Source organism: Podarcis liolepis (assembly GCF_965112155.1).
Source record: "Podarcis liolepis genome assembly, chromosome: 2".
Taxonomy (NCBI): domain Eukaryota; kingdom Metazoa; phylum Chordata; class Lepidosauria; order Squamata; family Lacertidae; genus Podarcis; species Podarcis liolepis.
Genome location: NC_139555.1, coordinates 92,602,851 through 92,627,778, shown reverse-complemented (window position 1 = coordinate 92,627,778; position 24,928 = coordinate 92,602,851). Strand labels below are relative to the sequence as shown.

The 24,928-nt window shown below is 42.3% G+C and overlaps 1 protein-coding gene across 12 annotated transcripts in view; it reads left to right on the top strand.

The window, feature by feature from the left end:
• Nucleotides 1–24,928, top strand: part of LOC310701096 (contactin-4) — a 497,831-nt gene that overhangs the window by 278,257 nt on the left and 194,646 nt on the right. For all 12 annotated transcript variants that reach the window (XM_083491346.1, XM_083491357.1, XM_083491358.1 and 9 more), the window contains 2 exons: nt 16,032–16,158; nt 17,890–18,065. In XM_083491346.1, coding sequence (XP_083347472.1) covers nt 16,032–16,158; nt 17,890–18,065 — 303 coding nt within the window. Of the gene's footprint in view, nt 1–16,031; nt 16,159–17,889; nt 18,066–24,928 lie in introns of those variants that run through there.

Below are 24,928 nucleotides of genomic sequence, written 5' to 3'. Positions count from 1 at the left end.
AAACTGAGATGTGTGTCTTCTGGGAGCATGGTTTTTAGGGGGCAAGAGCATGTGAGATTGCAGCACTAAAAATGGCCATATGAAATAAAAATCTTGCATGAAAAATGGGATGGCCTCCCCCCCCCAAGCACTTGGCAGATATGATATGGTAAGCAATTAATATGAATGTTCCCCATTGGTTCTCTCAATTTTTACATGTGATTGTATACTTTGTAAAGGTGGGGGGGCGAGAATTATAGTGGTGTAGTGAAAATTCCTGAGATTGCATATACTTCACATATACAGATTGCTTCACATATACAGACAGCCTTCACATTTGGGGGGGGGGGTTACTTCTATACTTCCCATTATGCCTGACCAATGACCTTGCTGGCTGGGGCTGATGAGGATTGTATTCCACAACATCTGGAAGGCACTGCATTGGCTACCCCTGGTTTAAATGCAGAAAGGCTACCTTCAGTGTGTGATTTTACAATAATCCAGATATACATTCTGGTGGAAATAGGTCATTGTCATTGATTTATATACAGAAAGCTTTATTGCTTTTTCTCTGGCCTATTTCTTTTCTCTATATCCTGTAGAATCAGAGAGTAGCTCTTAAAGTACATTTTTTTAAAAAGTCTACTCATATGATCTGGAACAGGAAGAAAGATGTGAAAATAAGTCAGTTTCTTCCAATTATCTCAGTTTATGGTGCATGATTTAGAAGTTTAAAGTTAGACCTATTTTTGTTCAGCGAGGATCTTTTTTAATGCAGTTATAGGTAAAGGTAAAGGGAACCCTGACCGTTAGGTTCAGTCGCAGACGACTCTGGGGTTGCGACGCTCATCTCGCTTTATTGGCCGAGGGAGCTGGCGTTCATGTGGCCAGCATGACTAAGCTGCTTCTGGTGAACCAGAGCAGCGCACAGAAACGCTGTTTACCTTCCTGCTGGAGCGGTACCTATTTATCTACTTGTACTTTGACGTGCTTTTGAACTGCTAGGTTGGCAGGAGCAGGGACTGAGCAATGGGAGCTCACCCCATTGTGGGGATTCGAACCACCGACCTTCTGATCAGCAAGCCCTAGGCTCTGTGGTTTAGACCACAGTGCCACCCGTGTCCTAATTACCTAATTAGGTAAAATTAGGTAATTATTAGAATCCAGCTGTTGTTAGTTCCCCGAACTAGGGTGAGATGAGGGGATAAAGTCAAATATCAGCCTGTGCACGTTGAAATAATTGTTGTAGGCCCATTAGCTCTAATTCTGGCACAGGCCTTATTCTCAGCTGACACACTGTAAGTTGGATCCAGAATGTAGTCTCCACTATGGTCACACCCACACCTTAAATTTAAAGCACATTGCTTCCCTCAAATCATTGTGGGGATGTGTGTTGTGGAATAGTAACTTTAGTCGTTCAGTAGAGACCAATGTGTGTGCTAATCTGCTCTGTGCTAGTAAAATTGTGTCTGAAACAGGAATGGAGGAGGAAGGAGAGCCAACACAAAGTGCTGGAATGGAAAATAGGCAACAGCTTGCTGCCCAAACGTTTTGAAAACAGGGTTGGGCATCTTGTTTGCCTGGGCTGGAGTGGCTGGAGCAATAAGGTTTCAAAGCTGGTGCCCCCACAGCATCACCTCTGCCATTTACTGGGACTAGGTGGTGGCAACATGGTCAGGACAACATAATGGAGCCAGTCAGTGCTTCCACCAGTAGTCCTGTGCCACCTTGACCTCACCAGTGTGCTGCTCTGTCCTCACACTTCTGGTAAGGAGACTTAGTTCTTCCACCTGCCATTATTGTGGAAAAGGGCCTCTGTTCTGTGGCTGAGATGGGGATGCTATTGGGAGCTTGCCCTCCAAGTCTGAGAAAGGTAGGAAAGGCCAGGAGGGCTCAACTGCAGCCTGTTATTTCCTCTTCATCTGTATCCTCATCTTGGAGGTGTGAGGGGCTGGTTGAGGGGTCACAACAGAGGTTGCACCTACCAGTTAAAGGGAGGAGAATGGTGCAAAGCAGAAGCTGGCACAGACCGGTGATGGCTACACTTTGCTTTTGCCTGGATTAGGGTCACACTTCCAATGCTCTTGAGCCACTTTTGAGGAGCCGCTTTCACAGAGTTCACTGTTGCCTCTTGTATTGCCAAGTTGTCCCTTTTTATTTACCCTCGCATTGTATCAGAGATGGATGGTTGCCTGATCAACCTCACTGAATTCTGCCCCGGAACAAAGCTGTGACGTGGCATCATTTAGTGGTAGATTCATGCCTAGGGACAGAGCAGCCAGATGAATTTCTTTCCTGGTGTATCTCATCTCTTGTCATAGCCAAAAGGACATTCTCAACCTATGCTTTCTGATTTCACCTGCTGTGCGTTTTGTGCCATTTGTATTTTGGGAGTTCAGTGCTTAATACCATTCAGGTTCCAGATTGAGCACAGGGAGCCCCTTACTTCAGATATGAATCAGTTTCAGGTTGCTGCCTCCTGGTCCCAAGGAAGGAGGTGTCGCTACTCATGCCCGGAAATAAGTTAAGAGGCAACATGTCCCATTGTCTTATTGCTCAACATCTTTTAACTGCATAAAATCAGTGAGTTGACCTAAGATACAGGCATAACTTCATTAAAACTGAGTAAGGATTGAGAACTCTTCCCCTTAATGCTTACATTTAATTCCTTCTGAAAATTAATTCACACATCACTGATTAAAAGCACCGGTTACCTCTGTTTTCACACTTCAGCTGTAACTCTGCCATTCTTCTGAGGTTAAGGTACAAGTGTGAACAAGGCTGTTGTTTATTTTATAATTCGAGAATAAAAGCAGATCATAACTGCAGCAGAGGACTGAAGATTAAAATGCTGTGTCCAAGGTAAGCTGCATATATTTAGAAACATTGCCCCATCAAGGCAACACAAAAGTGTTTGTGATTGTGGTGGTTTTATTAATTTGGCAGCAGAGTGAAATGACTGCTCATGTGCACCGGCACTGTTATGAGATTGTCATCTGGTTTTAAATTGCCGCATCTGCAAAAATCACTTTATAAAGCCAGGCCTCCTGTAGCTGCAAACAAATTTGGGAACTAAATAGCAAGCGTATAAATAAAGGGACTAAATCAATAAATCAATGCAGCCTGCTTCTTTAATTGTGAAGTGAAGCACAGGAGGACTCTTCTGTTTTGACAAGTAGATCGTATGAAATGTCAGCACAGTTGCTTAGCAGTTATCCTATTATGATACTTAAGGAAAACACGGAGGCAGAAATGCATGGAAGCTGAAATGCATAATAAAATATGCCAGGTCATTTGCCCTTTAAAGTTTATAGCAGGGGTGAGGAAACCTGTGGGCCCAGGGCTACATTGGGCCCTTTGACTAATTTAATAAGAACAGTGAAAGCTGCCTTAGACTGAGTCAGACCATCAGCACTGTTGACACTGACACTCCAGGGTTTCATTCAGCTCTTTCCATGCTGTAACTGGTGATGCCAGGGATTTAATCTGGGACCTACTGAACTATGGTCCTTCCCCAAGGAAAGTGGTGGTGGGGATCCTGGAGGGAGAGACAGGGATGGGAGGTGGAAATCCAAAGGTAACAAATGAAGTAAGAAAAGCAAGGTCCAATCTTTCATTTCATTTTGTCTCCTGAAATAACCTAATGGGCTGATAGGAAGAAGGAAAGAGAGTGAGAAGGGGCTGCAGAGAATGGGATGGTTGCAAAAAGAGGGAGGGATAGATAGATAGATAGATAGATAGATAGATAGATAGATAGATGATAGATAGATAGGATAATAATAGAATCATAGAATTGTAGAGTTGGAATGGATCCTGAGGGATCCTGAATCCAACCCCCTGCAGTGCAGGAATGTCAGCTTAAGCATCCATCCAACCTCTGCCAGAATGCCATGTTCGGCACCATGTAGCACCATCATGCAGATACGGAAAAAATTAAGCATTTTAAGAACACCATACATTATGAAATGCAGTTTTCCGTCATTCTATGCTGTCACTTAAATTAGTTTCCAGGCCATTCTTTTCAGAGAAATTCATCAGGTTGATTATTTGCAACCGTCTTCTATCTAGCAGGAACATCAATTTATCTACAGAATTAGCAGCAACTATTTTCTTATCTGCAAATATTTGTACATTGATTCTGCCTAAACCCTTCTTTAAATAGCAGGGTAGGAAGTTGGTGATTACTTCTCATGAAGGGCTATGTACACATCAGCGGCTTAAAACACAACAAGGTCATTTCCCCCTCCCTCCCTGTTACATTTCAAGTTGTTGTGTTTATGCTGCACACACCAGAGAGTGGGTGTGCATGTCTTCAAGTGATGCACATTACCGGATTGTTTTCCCCACACTGAAATTGTCCTCTGCGCATGCACATCCTTTCTCTTTCATAATGCAAACCCCATTTGTCTTATTAATTCCACCCCCCCCCACCAGATTCCAACATTAGAGGTAGACCCACATACCCTATGTCTGGGGTTATACGTGTTCTAGAATGGATTATTCCCTCAACACAGAAAAGTGAGCTGTTTGTCCACTGTGAGCTGTTTGTCAGGCTTTGGGAAATCGTCTTTCTCCCCTGTGGCCATAAATGAGCAGATCAAATGAAAGGAATTCTTACCAGTTATTTTCTTTAATAAATATAGTGACGGACGAAATAAAGTGTCTACCCAGAATGGCGGTGCTCCCAATTTAGTTTACACCCCTTCCATCCCTATTAATCTCCGTCACTCCTACGTCTTGTAATCTGAGTTCGTACCCTCTGTGCTTTCTGTTCTGAGTCTTTCTGAGCTCTTCTCCACCTTGGGCTGAGCGGAGGAATGCTGTCCAGAGACTGTGAATCTGTTAACCCTCTCACTTCCAGTGTTTCTTCTCCTAGCTGTTCCCCATCCAGTATTTCGCAGCTTCTGCCTTCTGAACTGTGCCCCTCTGCAAACCACTGTTCCAAATCTATACTGTCTTTCTGCTTCTGGGAAGATGCAGGAGCAGGGAGAGCGGGTGGCTCCCACCATGCCTCCTCAGTGCAGCCCTCCTCAGCATGGTCCCTGACACTGCTGCTGCTGTTCTGATTATTTATTAGATTTATTACTTGGCTTTAACCATAAGGTTGTTGGAAGTGCAACAGAAGGGTTCATTTAGGAAGTTAATATGCTGACAAAGAGTTAAGGGTGGGTAACAACACTGCAGAAGTACAATATTAACATAATTTACAGTTAGACAAATAGGATGGGTCCACATATATACACGTCAAATAATAGGGTTTAGAGGTGTGGCTTCAGCACATTTCAAAAGCTATATACTAGGATCACATCTTGCACAGGGGTTATATTCTGGTGGGATAGTGTGTAAACCATGTAAAGTCAGAACGATCCCACACATTCAGTCTTACCTGATGAAGCTGGTGCAAGATCTCGTGGGGTTGTGCAAGATCTTGTGCAGGCCTTTTGAGCTCGTGCAAGACCTTCCCATAGCCCACCGAACAAGGTGGCGGTCTTTACAGCTCTTTCTGTGGTGTGAAAACACAATGCAGAAAGAGCTTTTTAAGCTCTCTGTCTTGCTTTCTGGGCTCTGGGAAGCATTCGTGCAGGTTCTGAAAGCTCTACGGAGATCTTGGACAGCCCCTTTTGATGTGTCCCGTGCTCTCCTGTTTTTAAAAAATTCAGCCAAATATGTAAAGCTGCAATTTCCGAAGCAAAATCCACGTAGCTGTGATCTTACTGTGTAGCGAAGGGTCTGGACACACCTCTGTAATGGAGGGAGTTCATAGCTTAGGTGCCACCACAGAGAATGCTATAGATAGTACTCCCATGTAAGTATTGATAGGATATTGCAGCTTTAGTTCTCTCTCCCCCCCCCTTATATTTGGAAGACTTGATGTAGCTGACTAATCTTAAAAAAAGTCACTAATTTTAATGAGTGATGCCCTTCAGCTGTCTTAACCATTTTACTTCTTAGTTTTCTAGAAGAGTTACTCTTTCCAAGGTTCATTTTTGTCTTACAGAAATCCAGTGTCTCAATTCAGTATGCCTTTCTTTCGATTTATATCATAAAAAGGTATCTAAAATAAATTCCCTGAGCAGAAAACAAGGACATCTTTCAAAAATCATTTACACTGGATATAATCCAAAAATATTCTTCAGTTTAGTTATTAGCTTTCCCCCAAAGTGCAAAATATTCAATTAAGCCTTCTCTCAAATTGGCCATAACTTTCAATTAACATAAACCAAATTTCATTTTGCTAACAATATCAATCAGTGCATCTAACGAAGAGTTACAGCTGAAATGGTTCACCTGCTCACTTACATTTAAAGACTGAGCTTTATTTTGTGTGTGTGTGTGTGTGTGTGTGTGTGTGTAGAGGTGCGTGCACACACACTGCAGGTTTTGACTGAATTAAACGTACGAGACTATTTGCTCCGTCTTAAATGTGTGTGCATAATTTCTTACTCATAAACAGCTCCAATTTATAGAGCTCTGTCCCAGATAAAATTAACCCTTATAACTAGGGATGTAAGAAAGGACCTGATACCATTATTCCTGTATTCAGAGTGGGCAGCATTGTTTCCATTCCACTGCAGTTCATTTTCCACCAAAAGCTATTTTATTCATCTCGCTGTTCACTGTGGCAAAACGACATTGTCATTACATTATTCCACCCTATTCATTTCAGTTCAAATGGAAAGGGTGGGGGGGCATAACCAATTATGTACTGCTTGTGAAGTGAACACAAAAACAGCAACAACAGCAAATATGGATTGTATTTACTTGATTGAGATCCGTTCTGGATATGGAACAAATAAATGAGCACTAGCAATTCCCATTCCCATTTCCATCAGAGTTCTCTGAAATTCTTACTTATGACTAAGTAAGTACTAAGACAGTACTTCTGTCTTGTCAGGATTCAATCTCAATCTGTTAGCCGCCATCCATCCTCCAACCGCCTCCAGACACTCACACAGGACCTTCACCGCCTTCACTGGTTCTGATTTGAAAGAGAGGTAGAGCTGGGTATCATCTGCATACTGATGAACCCCCTGATGATCTCTCCCAGCCCAAACCCCCTGATGATCTCTCCCAGAGGCTGCATATAGATGTTGAAAAGCATGGGGGAGAGGACAGAACCCTGAGGCACCCCACAAGTGAGAGCCCAGGGGTCTGAACACTCATCCCCCACCACCACTTTCTGAACACGGCCCAGGAGAAAGGAGCGGAACCACTGTATAACAGTGCCCCCAGCTCCCAGCCCCTCTAGACGGTCCAGAAGGATGTTATGGTCGATGGTGTCAAAGGCCGCTGAGAGATCCAGCAGAACTAGGAAACAGCTCTCACCTTTGTCCCTAGCCCGCCGGAGATCATCAACCAGTGCGACCAAGGCAGTTTCAATCCCATGATGAGGCCTGAATCCCGACTGGAAGGGATCCAAATGGTCTAAAGATGGTTTTTTAAGAAGCGATTTAATAACCGCCTCTTTCAGCAGGTCTGGGAAGGCTCCCTCACGGAGGGAAGCATTCACCACCCCACGAAGCCCATCGCCCAGCCCTTCCCGACTAGCTTTTATAAGCCAGGGTGGGCAAGGATCAAGGAGACAGGTGGTTGGTTTCACTCGTCCAAGCAGCCTGTCCACATCCTTGGAGGTAACAGATTGGAACTGATCCCACGCAATTTGACTAGACAGGACTCTGGCACTCTCCCGCCCCGGCCCTGCTCCCATGGTGGCGTCTACCTCTTCCTGAATCTGAGCGACTTTATCTGCAAAAAACTTTGCAAAATCATTGCAGGAGATCATGTGGCCCATACTGGGCTCCGATGTAGCAGGTGGTTCCGCTAAATTGCGAACCACCTGAAAAAGTTTCCTGCTGCTGTTTTCTGCAGATGCAATAGAGGCGGTGAAGAAAGTCTTCTTCGCCGTCGCTACCGCCACTTGGTAGGCTCGACTTTGAGCTCTAACCCGTGTCTGGTCAGCTTCAGAATGGGTCACCCACCGCCGGCGCTCTAGCCGTCTCAACGATTGTTTCATTGCCCTCAGATCCATGGAAAACCACGGGGCTGCCCGGGCTCCATGCAATCAAAGAGGGCGCTTCGGAGCCAAATAGTCAATAGCCCTGGTTAACTCCACATTCCAGCGGGCCATCAGGGAATCAGCTGAAAGGCCATCAACATGGGATAAAACATCCCCTACCACTCTCTGGAAACCATTTGGATCCATTAAGTGGCGGGGGCGGACCATCTGAATCGGTCCCACCTCCCTGCAGAGGAGAAGGGTCACGGAGAAGTCCAGTTGCACCAGGAAGTGATCTGACCATGGCACTTCTTTCGTTTTGCTTTTACTTAGTGTCAGATCACCAACATCCATAGAGGTAAACACCGGGTCCAAGGCATGTCCGCGGCTATGGGTTGGGCCAGACTTATTCAGGGACAGCCCCATGGAGGCCATGCTTTCCATGAAGTCCCGAGCAGCCCCTTGTAAGGTCGTGTCGGCATGGATGTTAAAATCCCATAGGACAACCAAACTAGGTGTCTCTAGGAGAACATCCGCCACGACCTGAAGCAGCTCGGGCAGGGAATCCTTGGTGCAGCGGGGAGGTCGGTACACCAAAAGGAATCCTGTACTGCCCCTATTGCCCAACTTCCAGAACATGCACTCAGAAAACTGGGTTTTCCCAATAGGACGCTAGGTGCAGACTAATGACTTCCTAAAAATCACTGCAACCCCCCCTCCCCGCCCACAAGGCCTGGGTTGCTGTGCGTAAGAGAAACCTGGTGGACAAGCAGCGGCAAGGACAGGCCCATCTGCTTCATCCAACCAAGTCTCTGTTACACATGCCAGGTCAAATCCTCCATCCACGATCAAGTCATGGATCACAGTGGTTTTATGGATCATTGACCTGGCATTGCACAGCAGCACCTTCAGGTCGTGTGGGTATCCCTTGCTGATTCCAGTATCCATCTGGTCAGGACCAGACCTGGAGGCAAGGATAGTCCTCAAGCAACGACTAAGCCTGCTTCCTTGGTAATGACATGACCTGCTCTTAGCGTAACTCCTCCTCCTACCCGTGATCACTGAGATTGGTTGTCCTAGTGCATCCCCCCCTGTGGAACCTGCCCCAGCCATTTTGCTTGCTGGGACCCACTCCCAGGCAGCCCTGACCCCACCCCTTAAAATCTAAATAAAACCTATACAAAAAACAAACCAACAGAACAATAAAACAAAACAAAAAACAAAAAACAGAAAGTTACAAACACAACATAATTAAATTAAATTAAATTGAACAAATTCCAACACCCAAGTAAAAACCCACCCCACCCCACACACCCGAGGCCTCCTTGGAGCCTTATAAGTTGTGGTGGAGTATGGGGCCCGCCCCCAAGCCCAAGGTGGAAAATGGGCTTCAAGGGGGAGCGGTCCTCCCCACAAACTCACGGCAGAGCGGCAGCAGCTTGGTTTCCAGACCCTTGATCATCTTGGTGGCCCTCCTCTGCACACATTCCAGCTTGTCAATATCCTTGTTAAATTGTGCCGTCCAGAACAAGACACAGTCTCCAGGTGTGGTCTGAAGGACATGTCAGTAGAAAGCAGATATTAAAGTCCAGTGGGCTGCTGCTTATTGCTTTCCCCTGCAGCATTATTTTCTACCCAAAATTGTTACCCCAGCTGCTTTTCTGACCATAGGTGGAAAATATGTTGCATATGAGAGGTAGTTGTGCCTCCTCCTTGCTCTTGCTATTGACCCAGTCTTATTTGTAGAATGCAGGAGGGTGAGTGCAGAACCACCACTGCAGAAACTCCTGAGACCACCAATTCTTGTCTGTCCTGTGACAGGCCAAAAAGGAAGTGTGCTCTAAGCATCCCATACATAGGGGGCTTCAGAACACAGACTTACATAGGTCTTTCTCCAAAATAACTAGAAGAAAATCCAGGGAGATAATTCGGGTGGTTTGGCTGATTTAAATATTTTGATACATGGGTATGTTTTTACTAGTCGTGTTGTTGAATATCAGGTTATTCTTTCCTCTATGCTGCGTGGTGCTGCTTTTCCATCATGTTCATTATTTCGCTGAAACTGTCTGTGTTCACATAGCTGTCAATTTTAATTTTTAAGGAAATAAAACACATATGCGGTCACAGGATTGCAGCTTCTATGCATTCTATGTCTCTGTGTAGCATCCAGAGAACAAATTTGTATCATTCATTCATAGCTGAGTGTCTGAATTATTTGCTCCAGATGGCCAACAGGTGCGTACTGTGTAAGACTATTGTATTTAGTGCTGATTCGCACCATCTGAGAATTTAACCCCAAAATGGGTAGAATAATGCACAAGCTCTTTTCTTTCTAAGGGACTGTATCGGCTGTCGACTAAACAGATTATGAACTTGGTTATCTCCGCTATACAGTGGTAGTAATTAAAAGAGCTGGGGGGAGGGGAGGAGAATAACCAGTTAAATAATGATAATTGTGCATTGTTGTCATTTCCCCATTTCCCCCTTTGTTCTGCTTTTATCCTGACAGCTGCTCTCAGAATTTCTCATTTTCTTTAGCCCATGTAATTTATTTTCTTCAAACCTAGTAATATTTTTAATGGGCTCTTTTTGTCTTGCTGAGAGAAAGAACTTCATTGTTTAAAAGACAAATATTAAAAGGTGCCTGTTGCTGGCATTTTCAAATGCAGATAGTGACCTGAACTGCTGAACTGTCGTCTTCGTTTTGATGTGATTTCTCCTGCCCTCACAAAAAAACAAAAACAAAAACAATCTACATGTTTGACATAAGTTATTTATCTTAACTAATACTATTTTGAACCCATAGTTCTTTGTGAGTGATTGCTATTTCTTGAGGGGATTGAAAACACAAACGGGCATGTTAGAAACAACCATATCCCTGCAAGGTTTACACTAAAGTTTTGCACTGCGTTATGCAACTTTTTACTTTTTCTGTCTTACCCAAGCCAACTTGTTGAATGTAACAGTGACAAATCCCATCACTACTGGACACAACCAAAGGACCTATATTCACAAGAATACAGTGGTACCTCAGGTTACATACGCTTCAGGTTACAGACTCCGCTAACCCAGAAATATTACTTCGGGTTAAGTACTTTGCTTCAGGATGAGAACAGAAATCATGCTCCGGCGGCGCAGCAGTAGCAGGAGGCCCTGTTAGCTAAAATGGTGCTTCAGGTTACGAACAGTTTCAGGTTAAGTACGGACCTCCTGAACGAATTAAGTACTTAACCTGAGGTACCACTTACATGTAGGTAGCCGTGTTGGTCTGCCATAGTCAAAATAAAAAAAATCCTTCCAGTAGCACCTTAAAGACCAACTAAGTTAGTTCTTGGTATGAGCTTTCGTGTGCATGCTGAAGAAGTGTGCATGCACACGAAAGCTCATACCAAGAACTAACTTAGTTGGTCTTTAAGGTGCTACTGGAAGGAATTTTTTTATTTTGACTGAGGTACCACTGTATAAGAAGAACGCTGCTGGGTCAAGTCAAAGGGTCAGGTCATCTTGTCCAGCATCCAGTTGCAACTGTGGCCAAAAAGATGCCTAAGGCAAGCCCACAAGCAGGACCTGTGTTCAACACCACTTCTTCCACCTGTGGAGGGAGAACATAGCCATTATGACCCGTTAGCCTTCGGTAGGAGTAGCCTTATCCTCCATGAATTTGTCTAATCCCCTTTCAGAGCCATCCAGATTGGTGGCCATCACTACATCTCGTAGGAGCAGATTTCATAGTGTAACTTGGTGCTGTGAGAAGTGCTTTCTTTTAATCTTCCAACATTCAATTTCTTTGGATGGACCTGAGTTCTGGTACAGTCGTACCTCAGAAGTCAAATGGAATCTGTTCCGGAAGTCCGTTCGACTTCCAGAACATTCAGAAACCAAAGCACTGCTTCCGATTGGCTGCAGGAAGCTCCTGCAGCCAATCGGAAGCCGTGGAAGCCCCATCGGACGTTCGGCTTCCAAAGAACGTTCGCAAACCGGAAGAATTGCTTCCGGGTTTGCGGTGTTTGGGAGCCAAAACATCCGAATACCAAGGCGTTCAGGATCCACGGTACGACTGTATTATGAGAGAGGGTTTCTCCCCCTCCACTTTGTCAGTACCAGGGATAGATTTCTGCATGTCTTTCAGTGCCCACTTATTCTACCTTTTTTCATAGCTTAAAAGCCCCAAATGTTGTGTGTCTCTCCTTACCTCTGCAGCCACAAAGCAACTGGCAATTGTACCTGAGCTTTATGTAATGATGTGTAGTTTCCTGGCTTCGCTTATAAGTGTGGTGTTGGCTGATTTCCAACTCTCTAGTAAGCAGACCAATTTTAGAGATAAATTGCATATTTAAAAATTGCAACAATTTCAGATTTAAGCTGTTTTAGAACCCTCAGGTGTAAGCATTCAAGGACTTGCTAAGTGTAATTTGTCAGTTATCGTGACTTCATTATGCCACCTCTGTTTGCAGCTTAGTCCTGCTTAACCCACTCATAGTCACAGTACTTGAAATTGCAGTTCTGTTACTAATGAAGGTTTTATTCCAAAAATCACCACGCAGTCTAAACATAGATCAGATTTCAGGTTACATGGTTCAGTGGTTCAAAGCAGAGCTCGAAGATAAATGGGGAAGACCCAAGCTAGGATGTTGCCTCAACACCTGACAGACACATCCCTTTGCCCTGCTTTTGAAGACTGGGGTGGGTATAGGGATACATGCATTTCAGGTCCTGAGCAATAGGACTGGGAAAGCAAGTGGGTCTTCTTGTGAGTAGGCTGGGTATCCTTGTAGTAGTGCATCTGGCACTATATTCTTGGAGATGGGACTTTGGTCTGCTTGGCCGGCTGACAGTTCAACTCAGGCTCATGTGCCTTCCTAGTTGCTGGGGCAACCTAGCTCACAGGATGTGGAGTGATTGGAGGCTCCCATGACCCCCCCCCCACCTCTGCTGAGATGTCCTGCAATGGGATATCTCCTAGCGGAGTAGTCAGACCCTTGCTAAGTCTGTGAAGCTAGTCCACTGTACAATTGGGGTCCATGTGTCTCCCCAGTTACCATGGAGCTCATGCTATTAGAAGGCAGGTTGGGGACTGGTTCAGATAGCTCTCCCACCTCTGCTGGGATGTCTGACATCATCAGGGCAGAAACATCTGGTGAACCCTCACCCCAACATCAAACTCAGCACTCTCATCCCATACCTCCTTCCCCTCTGGCCAGTCATGCCAAGAGGTCTCCATGGGCTCATCATGACACATCCCTGTTTTTGTACTGCTATGAGGAACTTCAGCTCTGTATCTGGATCATAACATTAGACCTGTTCACGCATATATTCACTGTGGGGTGATCCCACATCCCTTTGGGGCTGTGTGAATAAAGCAGCCCTTAGGTGGGGTGAATCACATAAACTTTCCTAGTTACCGTAGACCTCCCACCGGGCGCGCAAGGCTTGCGGACATCTGCCCGAAGCACGGGGCGTGCTCCGCAGCGCACTTCGGGCTGCAGGCTGCTGCCGACAAGCCTTGGGAACCCGGCGGGTAGCTTGCGGATAGCTTCCTGAAGCCTGGAGAGCGAGAGAGGTCAGTGCGCACCGACGCCTCTCGCTCTCCAGGCTTCAGCGAAAGCCTGCATTCGCCCCATAGGACGCACACACATTTCCCCTTCATTTTTGGAGGGGGGAAAGTGCGTCCTATAGGGCGAAAAATATGGTATTTGTTGCTTGGTCTAGGAGGGGTCCTTTGCTGGGAATTAATATAGGGAATCTGCTATTGTGATGGCTTACCACACCAACTAAAAACCTTTTTGGATTTGCAGCATTCCCCCCTCTCCTTATCATGTATTGTCATAATTGTGCAGTGTGGCACATAAGTTTGGGAATGCTGCTGGATAGCAGGTGTGGAAACTTAAAGATTAAGGTAGTATCCTGTGTACACTTATTTGAGAGAAAACTCCATTGAACATGGTGGGATTTAATTCTGAGTAACCATGCATAGGATATTGCTGGAAGATGTATCTCCTCTTGCAACATTCATGGTGCCAAGTAAATTCCCAGGTATGCATTAGAGAGCATGTTAGTGGTGTGGTGTTGAGACCTTTTCTAGTCATATAGTCATACTTTGCTGAAATATCCTTCCAAAGGTCATAGCAAGAGTAGAAGTTAAGTACATCCAGATCAGTTTTGATAGTAGTTATTTTCATTCACTTTTCTCAAAATCACCTTGAGCCTTTCTCCAACAGACGTTTTTGTTATATTTCCTATTTGAGTCCGAAGAACATCTCTTTCTATTCACTTCAGGACTATTATATTCATACAAAAGCAGCTTAGTGGTCATTTCTGTGACCCATTGATTAAAAGAAAAAGTATCTACTTTCATATTTCAGCAACATATCTTATTGTTATTTGTTAAAACCTTTGCTCTTGGAAGCTTCAGGAATATTATACTTTTCACAGTGATGAGCCATGGAGCATGGATGCTCATGCCTGTGACTTCTGCTGTGCGAGGGTTTTGTTGTTCTTTGATTGGCAGTGCCTTCAACTTTCCGCCTTTTGTCATTTCTTGTTGCCTAGTAATCACTCATGTTTTCCCACTAAAATAATAAGGCATACAGATCACTTTTGCATTTCAAAACCATTTATTCCCAACTGTGTCTTCATATCGAATTAATGATCTACCTTCCTCCTTTTCCATTAATGAACTCCGTTTAACTCCAAAAGTTTTGGCTCAAACTCACTTCAATCAAAGAAGTGAACTTTGCAAGACCCTTAACATTATTACCATCCATGGCAAATGTTTACCATCTTTAGTTAGTTAGTTAGTTAGTTAGTTAGTTAGTTAGTTAGTTAGTTAGTTGATTTTATAGCATCTAGTCTGTTTCTGTGAACTAACACTACTCTTCCTTGTCCCACATTTTATACTTCTATGAATTTACAGAGGCTTATGTAGGCATTTCAGTCAGTCTCTGTTTCTGTGGCCAATCAGGTCTGTGCACTGCTCAGTCACTCTTAATCCAGAAGTAAAGCGATTTTCATGTTTGCCAAGGTAGAAAAATCATGTGACTGACATTTCAGTATTAGGAAATCCCCCTCCCTCCTGTTGTTATGAGGGCAACCATTACAAATAGTAGGATGGTACGGAGGGTTGTTCGGTTGAGAACTCAAGTGTTCAAAGACTATATTTAGCATGAGAACATGGACTGCTCTGCCTTGTACACCTACTAAGGCAAACCGGTCCCAGAAGACAGCCACATGCCGGGTTTGCTTAGGACCCACATATAAAATCCAGTGTTTACCCTGAATATCCTGGTTGTGACCCAGGTTCTGTTTTCTTTAGGGTTTTTTTTTTTAAAAAAAATCTATTAGTTTATCTGTCCATTTCTTTATTTAGGAATTTACACACCGCCTTTCACCATAAGGTTACAGGGCGATGTACAGCACATTAAAACACATCAGTAGATTTTCTAAAAGCTATTAAAACAGAAATGCAAGACAAGCACAGCATAAACGTAAGACAGAAAGCATAAAATAGTGAGTGACACAATCCAAAACTAACCACAGACAGGTTACACATTGCCACCTGCCTGGTGAAATAGGTACATCCTCACCTTGCTTCTAAAAGGATTTAACTTTGAGGCAAGGTGTACCTCAGTTGGAAGTTTTAGAGCTGCCACTGAAGAAGCCCCAGCTATGGGCCCCAGCACTACTTATTTCATCCATTTCAGCACTACCAGGAAGGCCTCCTTAACTGATCTTAAAAAAATGGAGAGAAGGTTTGGGAGAAGGCATTCTCTCACATACTTGAATCTCAAGTTTTTTCAGTTTTCTTTAGTTTTTAGGGGCGCCCTTCCCCCTTGATTCCAAACCTCAAACTGAGGCAGGGTGGAGCGATACTTTTTATTTTGATTACTCCTTATTTATCAATTTATATCCATTCTACTTTTCCTCCAAGGAGCTCTCGTAACTGAATGTAAATTGGATGTTACACTTCAAACTGCCAGATTGTCTTCCTTATAAGCAATAGTAGGTTGGTTTTAGTTACATGAAATATATGTGAATTTTATTATTATGTATACCACAGATGATAACACGCTGCACGGACCAGTTTTCATCCAGGAACCAAGCAGTGTCGTTTTTGCACTGGATTCTGAGGAAAAGAAAGTCAAACTCAACTGTGAAGTGAAGGGAAATCCTAAACCAACTATAAGGTTTGTTGCATATTGGTCAACTTTTTTGGAGGGGGGGCACATTGTTCTGTTACTATGAAGGAGGAGAAGAAAAATCCTGGCACTATACATGTTGGAGGGGGATAACTCCAGTAGACTGAAAATAAACTTTCAGGTCTACATTAATGTTTTTGCTTTCCAAGGACCAGCCATATTCACTCTATAGCAGCGTTGAAAAAGCTTGTGGGACTGTGAAGAGGCTCATTTTTATTATGTCATATGATTTCATAAACTAGGGTGTAATTTGGGTGATGCACAAGGTAACTGCATAAGGAGGTAAAAGTGGGTTTTGATTTCACATGTTTGAGGAAGGCTGTGGCACTCAGAAGCTTATGCCACACAATAAATGATAGCCTTTAAAGTGCTAAAATACTGTTACTACTGTAACAGTAATACTGCTACTACTGTAATACTGTTTGTTACTATCATGCATGGCAATGGGTTGGACTAGATGATCCTTGGGGTCCCTTCCAACTCTGCAAGTCTATGATTTTATGCCTAACAGGTATTCAATTTGTGACAACTTGTGATGCTTTGCATAGAATTAAAATCTAAAAGTTAATGGGGAAAGTGATGTTCAAAGAGCCAGTGGAGAAGGTTAATAAGAGGAGTGACATGATCATAGTAATAATAGGAAAGAGATAAAAGGGTTTTATTTTCATTTAATTCATTTGTTTAATTTGAATACTGCCTTACAATTGTTCTAGGCAGGAAGACTTGGTAGACAAAAGGAAAGAGATAACAAAGCTTGATAGGATCTGGACATTCTTCTTTCTGTGACTTTAAAAGGAAGGTCAATAAAGAAGAATTTTATTGTTCCTAAATAGTCTGAATAGACTTGTTTATTGAGAAATGAGGTTGATATTCTGAGCAGTAGATCTAAAAAATTATAAAGCATCTGTTTTGCAGTGAGGGAGTATCTTTGGACTTAATATAGGGGTATAAAGTAGTTTATAAATAGGGAAGTTAATGCATGGTCAGTAGATTGTAACACTGAAATAATAGCATTAATAGCAGATTTAAAATGCTGTATGTAAATGTGTATTAAATTCACTTTATAAAGTATTCTGCTTTAAATAGTAAAGATTCTCCACCAAAGACTATAAATATGAAAATGTTTTAATCCAAACAAATTTTAAGTAAAGTTTTTGTTATATGAGTGTTCTCAAAACAACAACAAACAACAACAACTATTTATAGGGACTAAATTGAAATAAACCCACTCTGGACCTATTTTAAAAATTTATGGATTTTGCCCTGGGAAAATCAGTTTGGGGTACTTTTCTTATCCTCTAGGAATTTCTGTGTCTTTACTGTATTCTGTTTTCATCCCTCTGCTGTTTATACATTATAATCTAAATAAGAAGAGGTAATCAATGAAGATGTTGGATACAATAGACCTTCCCTTAGTGTGGGGTGTTGGACTGGATGATTTAGCCCTTGAGCTGTAAGATTCTGTAAAAATAAGTAATCACCCAGAGCATCAGCTTCAGTAAAAGCAGTACCACAACAGTGATGTAAACATTAATCAGGTTTGTGACTGACTGGTAAGATTACTTATCAGGTTAAATGTTTATATAACATTTCAGATTTATACAGGAAAATGTGTTTTCATGGTACTTAGGAAATAAAGAGAAGGTCATTTGTTGTATTTCTCTCTCTCGCTCCCCACCCCCCAAGCAAAATTCAACCACTTCCACTTTTGTACCATAGGTGGAAGTTAAATGGAACCATTGTTGACATTGGTATGGATTACCGCTACAGTGTGGTTGAAGGCAGCTTGTTGATCAATAATCCCAATAAAACTCAAGATGCTGGAACATACCAGTGCGTAGCAACGAACTCATTTGGAACAATTGTTAGCCGAGAAGCTAAACTACAATTTGCGTGTAAGTAGCAACAATATCATATGGTAGATATTACTTTGTTACAACATAATGTTGGGGGTGGGGCTATTAAATTGATGTCTGTATAAAGGTTCATATATACATAGCTCCATTTAGAATGTATCTTGATTCATAGGATGTGTTATTTAATCTGTAAATAAGTACACATTTTGATAGGTCTGTTTTACAGAGAAAATTAAAAAGGAAAAAAAGTGTATGTAGTGAGAAATTATTAATAATTTGTGCAATATTAAGGTTGTGAGAGGGAACCAAAGGCAGGCTGACCATCAGCAGTGCAGAAATGAGGGCAAAATAGCATTTGTTCACTCCACTGTTTTGCAGAGTGAACAGTTTTCCTCCCATTGTAAGCAGTGTGGGGAAAATAAGGGGGGTCTAAATCTACCTGGAGCTAGCCTGGATCTCTCCCATATGATGGATTTGGATCTTCAGAGCTGCCATTGGCATGCCTCCCTTTTGGTTTTTCGAACCTCAGCCTTCTTTTATTGGTGTTGGGCCAGAGTACTGGAGATGTCCACAGAAGCAAGGAGGGGTGAATCTAACATCAGATCATCTTTCTCTCCTGACACTGGAGTTTTGTTAGCCTAAGTGCATCAGTTTTCAAAACATTTTTTACGTTTCAGAACTTCAAAAAGGCAAAACTTACAGTGACTTTTTATAATGTAGTGTGGGATCTAAGAAAGGATTACTCAACACTGCTGACTTTGAAAATGGCATTTCAACTTTATACGTCACTTATATAAAACCAGATTAGTTGTCCTCAAATGTTTGTTGTCTGTTCTGTTCTGAACTCCTGGCTGACCCTACCCCCATATTTTCAGCTGTCATATAACTCTATCAAAGTTAATTAATTAGTCAAAAGGTTTAAATCAATGTTTTACCCCTGCCCCAAAGACATTTAGGCGGGAATCACATGTATACTTACAAGGGAGAAAACACCACTGAAAACCGTGGTAATTACTTCTGAGTCAGCCAGCATGCTGAGGGTATGGTATCAGGTGACTGACTCTTAGGTTGTTCTAATTTGCCTTACTTTATAGAGCATGGCGTGATATTACATAAATATGAACATACAATAAGCTATGTATTTAAACCTATCTTATTACTCATTCACCTCTTTCTTTTTAGTAAAAATCATTGCTTATACTGCTCAGTTTAGCCGTTTGAATTACAGTATTAATCCATTCGGTTCTATGTTTTAAAGGATACTAGCAGTTAGAAGTAATTCATATCAAGATTCTTGCTTGTGGATGTGACTTGGCACATTATTTTGGCAAATCTTTGTTTGGAACGGCTTCATTGGACCATGAAATGGAAATTAAGTTTTGCTGTGTTTTGTTTTAGAACCCTGCTGTAGAGTACACACTTGGGATAGGTTTTGCTTTTGTCTCAAACTCTTCTTCCTCAAGTCTGCTTGTCCTGGTTTTAGGGTTTCTAATCATCACCATCATCTAAATCTGATGAAGATGCAGAAATAGCTTAGGGTATCATGGTCTTCTTTTGACATGTATTCTGTAAAGTGCAGTAGTACCTTGGGTTATAGCGCTTCAGGTTACAGAATCCGCCTACCCAGAAATAGTACCTCGGGTTAAGAACTTTGCTTCAGGATGAGAACAGAAATTGCGCGGTGGCAGCGGGAGGCCCCATTAGCTAAAGTGGTACCTCAGATTAAGAACAGTTTCAGGTTAAGAATGGACCTCCAGAACGAATTAAGTTCTTAACCCGAGGTATCACAGTATTCATAATTTCCCAAAGTATGAAAAAAATGATAGACATGTGTACCCTGGATAACTTGTGGATTTGGGCAGGGACACTCTTCCTACTCTTAAATCATTGTAATTATTTATTATTTTACACATTCATGCTCTCTCTCTTTGGAGAAACTCATTACAAGGTGATTTACAAAAGTTAAGCAAAACATCACATAATAAATAAAAAACAACAACATCTAAACTACAAATCAACTACTACTACTACTACTACTACTACTACTACTACTACCACTAATAAATTATTTATACCCCGCCCATCTGGCCGGGACTCCCCAGCCACTTTGGGTGGCTTCCAACAGGATATTAAAAACACAAAGTGTTCAGCTAAAATGTTTTTAACATCAGGCATGCACATCCTGTTTTAGTTCCCTTCAATAAAAGGCTAGAATTACTCAGGTAAGACACTGTTCAGTATGGCCACTATTTTTTATTCACGAAGGGCTGGTTGTTGTCCTGTGTCCCTGTGCGTGTGTGCGCGCGCGCATATTCACTGGAATTGATGCGTATAATTGCCTCTTAAGTGAAACATTACTAAGTTTCATAGAACATACTTTTTCAGTGAGCTTCCTGTTTGTGCCCTGTTACTGTTTTTCTTCCTTGGCCAGCATTTTATTTATGCACTTGAATTATGCTGATTATATTGATGCTGGAAATTAAAATTGAAAATTAACACATATACCAAAACAAAAGCCCATTTTTAATGTCGGGCTTTATTGAAAAATGATCGGTGAAAAGTAATAGCTATTGGGAATATATTTATATATTTATATATTTATATTTTTCAAAATTATATTTTTCAAAATAATTTACAATATAGTATCAGCTGCTTATATACTGATGGTGCTTGTTCAATGTGCTCTTCTTGTGGAACATAGGTAATGAACAGCTTCTTGGAGACTAATAACTTTAGATGCTGGTTTGTCAGGGAGATTGCTTCATAAATACTTCTTCTTCCTCTTGAATCCTGGTGCTCTCCAGTACCTCAGACATCACAAATCAAATAAGTTCGCTATTCATCAAACTAAGTTTCTATACAGTGGTACATTATTATTCAAAGCCAACTGCTTTGAAAAGATTTTGCTGTCATCATACCATGTGAGAAAGTTCCACACCAGCCTGACCATATATTCAAGCCACACAGAAGATGATAAAATGGCAAAAGCCATTAATTCAGCTAGGACTTGGCCACTTACTTAAACGGTTCACTGAGCTTAAAGAGCAATAATAAATAGCTAAATCATCCAGTGTCAAAATAAATGTGGGGGATATTGAATTGACATCAATAGGAGGTGCCCTTTTAACTACTGAACTTGGCAGGTTTGGAGATTCTGCTTTTTGTGTGAGTTGATTTGTTTTGTAATAGAAAGAAAGAACTTTGAAGATTGTGAGCATGCTACATTAAAATATGTGTTTTGTTTAATTGGTATGTCATTGTAGACTCAAGAAAACATCTGGACTATAATAGAAGCTTTGATAGATGAGCAAGCATAAGCTTGGCTTGACTGATTTTTAATTAAGGAGGTTGCCTTAATAAGCAAAGTTTGTTCTTTAGCAATGAAGTAGCAAATGGTGACTTTCATACCCAGCACCTTCTTAACATTTATATCAAGTAAGTGTCAGACACATCACTCACATTTTGATTTGAAATAGCATGAAAGGAGTGGGAGGGCATGTTGTGTTTGGAGGCTTCTTAATTTGTTTTGCTTTTTCTCAAAAAAAATATCAACTTATTTTGTCTGAGATGGCAAACAGAACTGTCGAAATTTTGAAATATCCTTGTTGGATTAAGTTTATTACACATCATTTGCTTCTAAAAAGCAATAAAGATGTGCATCAATTTTAATAATGTATTCTTTTCAATTCCAAAATGTATGTAATTCTAATAGAATAAAATGAACTGTAATGGACACTTTATTAAAATTCAAAGCTGATTTCAGAGCACAAAGCCTCCTTCACTGAAGAAATGCTTTCTTTTTGGTTTTGTGTGAAGGAGAAATCTTAAAATACCACCCCCATACTAATAATTTGATGCACCACTAAAAAAGTTCATTTGACTTCAGTAGCTCCATGGGTTTCTATTTCTGCCAGTACAATACTATTTATCCTGAATCTTACTTTGCTATTCAGGGACCTCTGTATTGACTGTTCTCGTACTTGCAGCCCTTGACCTACTTGTAGATTCAGCGGCTGCTCCATGCTTTGTTTCCATCATACTATAAGATATTTATAGCATGGGAAAATATATTTATATTTATAAGATATTTATAGCTTGACTGTTGGAGGTTCAGTTAGTCTATCAGTCAGCACCTTTCACAGTTCCTCCTTTAATCTCTACCACCGATTATGTTGTTGATGACCTCTGCTTTCTTCCCTCTGATGCCGCATTTTAACTTCTGTGGCAAATTATACCGATCTAGTTTGGAGATAAAAGGCTGTCATTATACTCAAGGGTTAAATTTGAATACAAGGGCATCATTAAAAGATGTTGGTTCTCTCTCTCCCTCTGTCTCCTGGTTAAGGGCTAAATTATTTTTCATGTAGCTTATTCCCTGCAGATTAAACTCTGAAGTAGCTATTTAAGCTCTTCAGGAGGTCAGAGTGGATCAGCAATTATTCCTGAAATATGTATTTAGGTTACAAACTGATTTTGATAAAAGTGCTATATATGTGCCCTCAAATACTTGATATGTTATAATAATTAACATTTCAAATTTTCGTCATTGTTTCTTGACATGCTTTTTTTAAAAAAAATAAAAATTACAAAAGTAAGGAATAACTAATGAGATGTGGATTGATGATACTTTAAAAAAACACACACCTTTGCTTGCAGTTGTAAAGATTCACAGAATTTAATTCTTCATAGCATGGTCAAATGCTCATTGACTAAATCTTCCTATATCCATAAAATTGTAAGGTTGTCATCACTCACCCCTGTTGGAGGATTTGTAGTGCTTCATCACAATCCTGGATTTGCATGCAGTAAAATCCAAGAGGCCAAGAAAAAAATGAGCTTAATAGTTGTACAGGGTGAGGAGGAGAACCTCAAGGGACTTAATGTGGGGGAATGGCAGGGATTTGGCAAATTGAGTGAGAAGGGGCATAGCCCCTAATATTAATATGTGAATGAAGTAATTCAGATTATGCTGTGATGGTTTTCCTGGATGGGGAAGCTTAGCATGGCACTGTTGTTTTCTGCTGGATATTATCTTGATAGCTTAAATAAAGGACATAAAGGCATTGGGTGGTATCCAATTGTCTTCCTCCACTGATGGAAGGCTGTTTGATCAGGTGGAGGCTTCCAATAGTGGAAAGGGCAGAGGCATTTTTTGCTGATTTCCCCTATCCTTTCTAGCCATCTGTCCCTGGTGGTTGAGGACACTTCACAACAGCAAACAGCATGATAGTGGTGCAGGAAACTGCAGGGAAGAGAGAGAATTGGCAAAAATCATCTCCCCCTTTCATGGAAGCCTTTGACATTTATCCATCAGTGGAAGAACACAACTGGATGCAAGCATTGATTTATTTTTTCAGAAACAAAATTCTGCAATCAGTTAGGCTACTTAAAGCATTTTGAAGTCAGTAGGAGTTAAGCAGCCTAGCTGTTTACAGAACTGCAGCCTAAATCAACAAGGAACTAAGCCTATATCTGTAAGTGTGCAATATGCTGTTCATCCTATTCAGAAAGATGATCTTCGGAGCTATGAATTATTAACACATAACCGAGTAGCAAAATAAATAATTGATCTCCTAAAGTGCTGTGCAGCCTCCTCTCCTTCTGGTTTATTACATTTATTTCTTGTCTTACAGGCACCTATGGTGTTGGTTGGTACACTTCGATCCGTTTGCTTTTTGCTTGTGGCCATGAAAAAATCTGGTTGCTCATAAATTTTAGTTCCTAGTGCATGGGTTAACTTTTCAACATTTGGGTTGGGGGGGAGGGGGATGGAAGATCCTCCCTGGATGTTTCACAAGGGCTTGTTGCAGTTCATCGTGAGGCTCTGTTGGTAGATTGGTTTTGAGTTAAGGGAGAGCTCTGAGCCCACTTTGATCATTCCATGCTGTCCAGTGCTTTTAAAGTGAAGCACCAATTTGCTTTGCTCTGGCCTGACCTCTTGGCTGCTAGAGGAAGTTGCTCCATAATATCATGGGAATTACTGTAGTATATTGTGGCAGTATTGCAGCAAAGCCTTTCAGGGGCCCTATAGCTGTGTGCCTTATCACACGTGGTGATTATTCATCAGGCAATGGTGCTCTACGTTTTTTAAAGCTATACGAGATCACATATAGCTTTCAGAGGTTCATGAATGTTTCAGTGGAAATTTGTTTCATGTTGGTACAAAACTAAATCAGATTTAGGAATAGATTTTTTTAAGAAAAGAAGGAAAGCTTACGCAGGGGGTTCAGATAACATCTGCACATGCCACGCTTCTGTGAGTTGCAAGAGTTCAGTCATAAGAAATGAGCAGTGGCCTTTTCCTCAATGGCTGGAGGAGGCGGCAAAGAAAGAACTGTGAGTGGAGGGGGGCCCTTTCCCCATCCTCTGGATGCTCTGGGAAACTCAACAAACCTACTGCATCTCAAACTGGGTGTGGAGAGTGAAGAGCATAGGCGCCGACTCCATGGGGCTTGAGGGGGCCCGAGCCCCCTCAAAAATTCGTTTGGGGGGGCTCAGCCCCCCCAATAATCTCGGGCGGCGGTGGGCGCGTCCGCGGCTTTTATAGGGCGCCCGGCGCGCACCAGCTCGATAACGGGCACCGGCACGGCGGGGGGCGCCGGGCCGGGGGAGGGGGGCGGCCGGCCTGTCTCCTTGGCAACCCCATTGAGCAGCGCCGGCTCCCCCGGGAGGGCCATCCCCCCGCGCCGCCGATTGCCAACACCGCCGACGCTGCGGCTGCCCGAGCCTGAGCCCGAGCCGAAGCCCGAGCCTGAGCCGAAGCCCGAACCCGAGCCCGTCAGTCAGGAAGGAAGGAAGGAAGGAAGGAGAAATGGGGAGGGAGACGAGGGAGGAAAATTGCACGCAGGGTGAAGAAAGAAGAAGGGCGAACGAGACGAGCTTCCAACCCAAAAAAGGGCTGG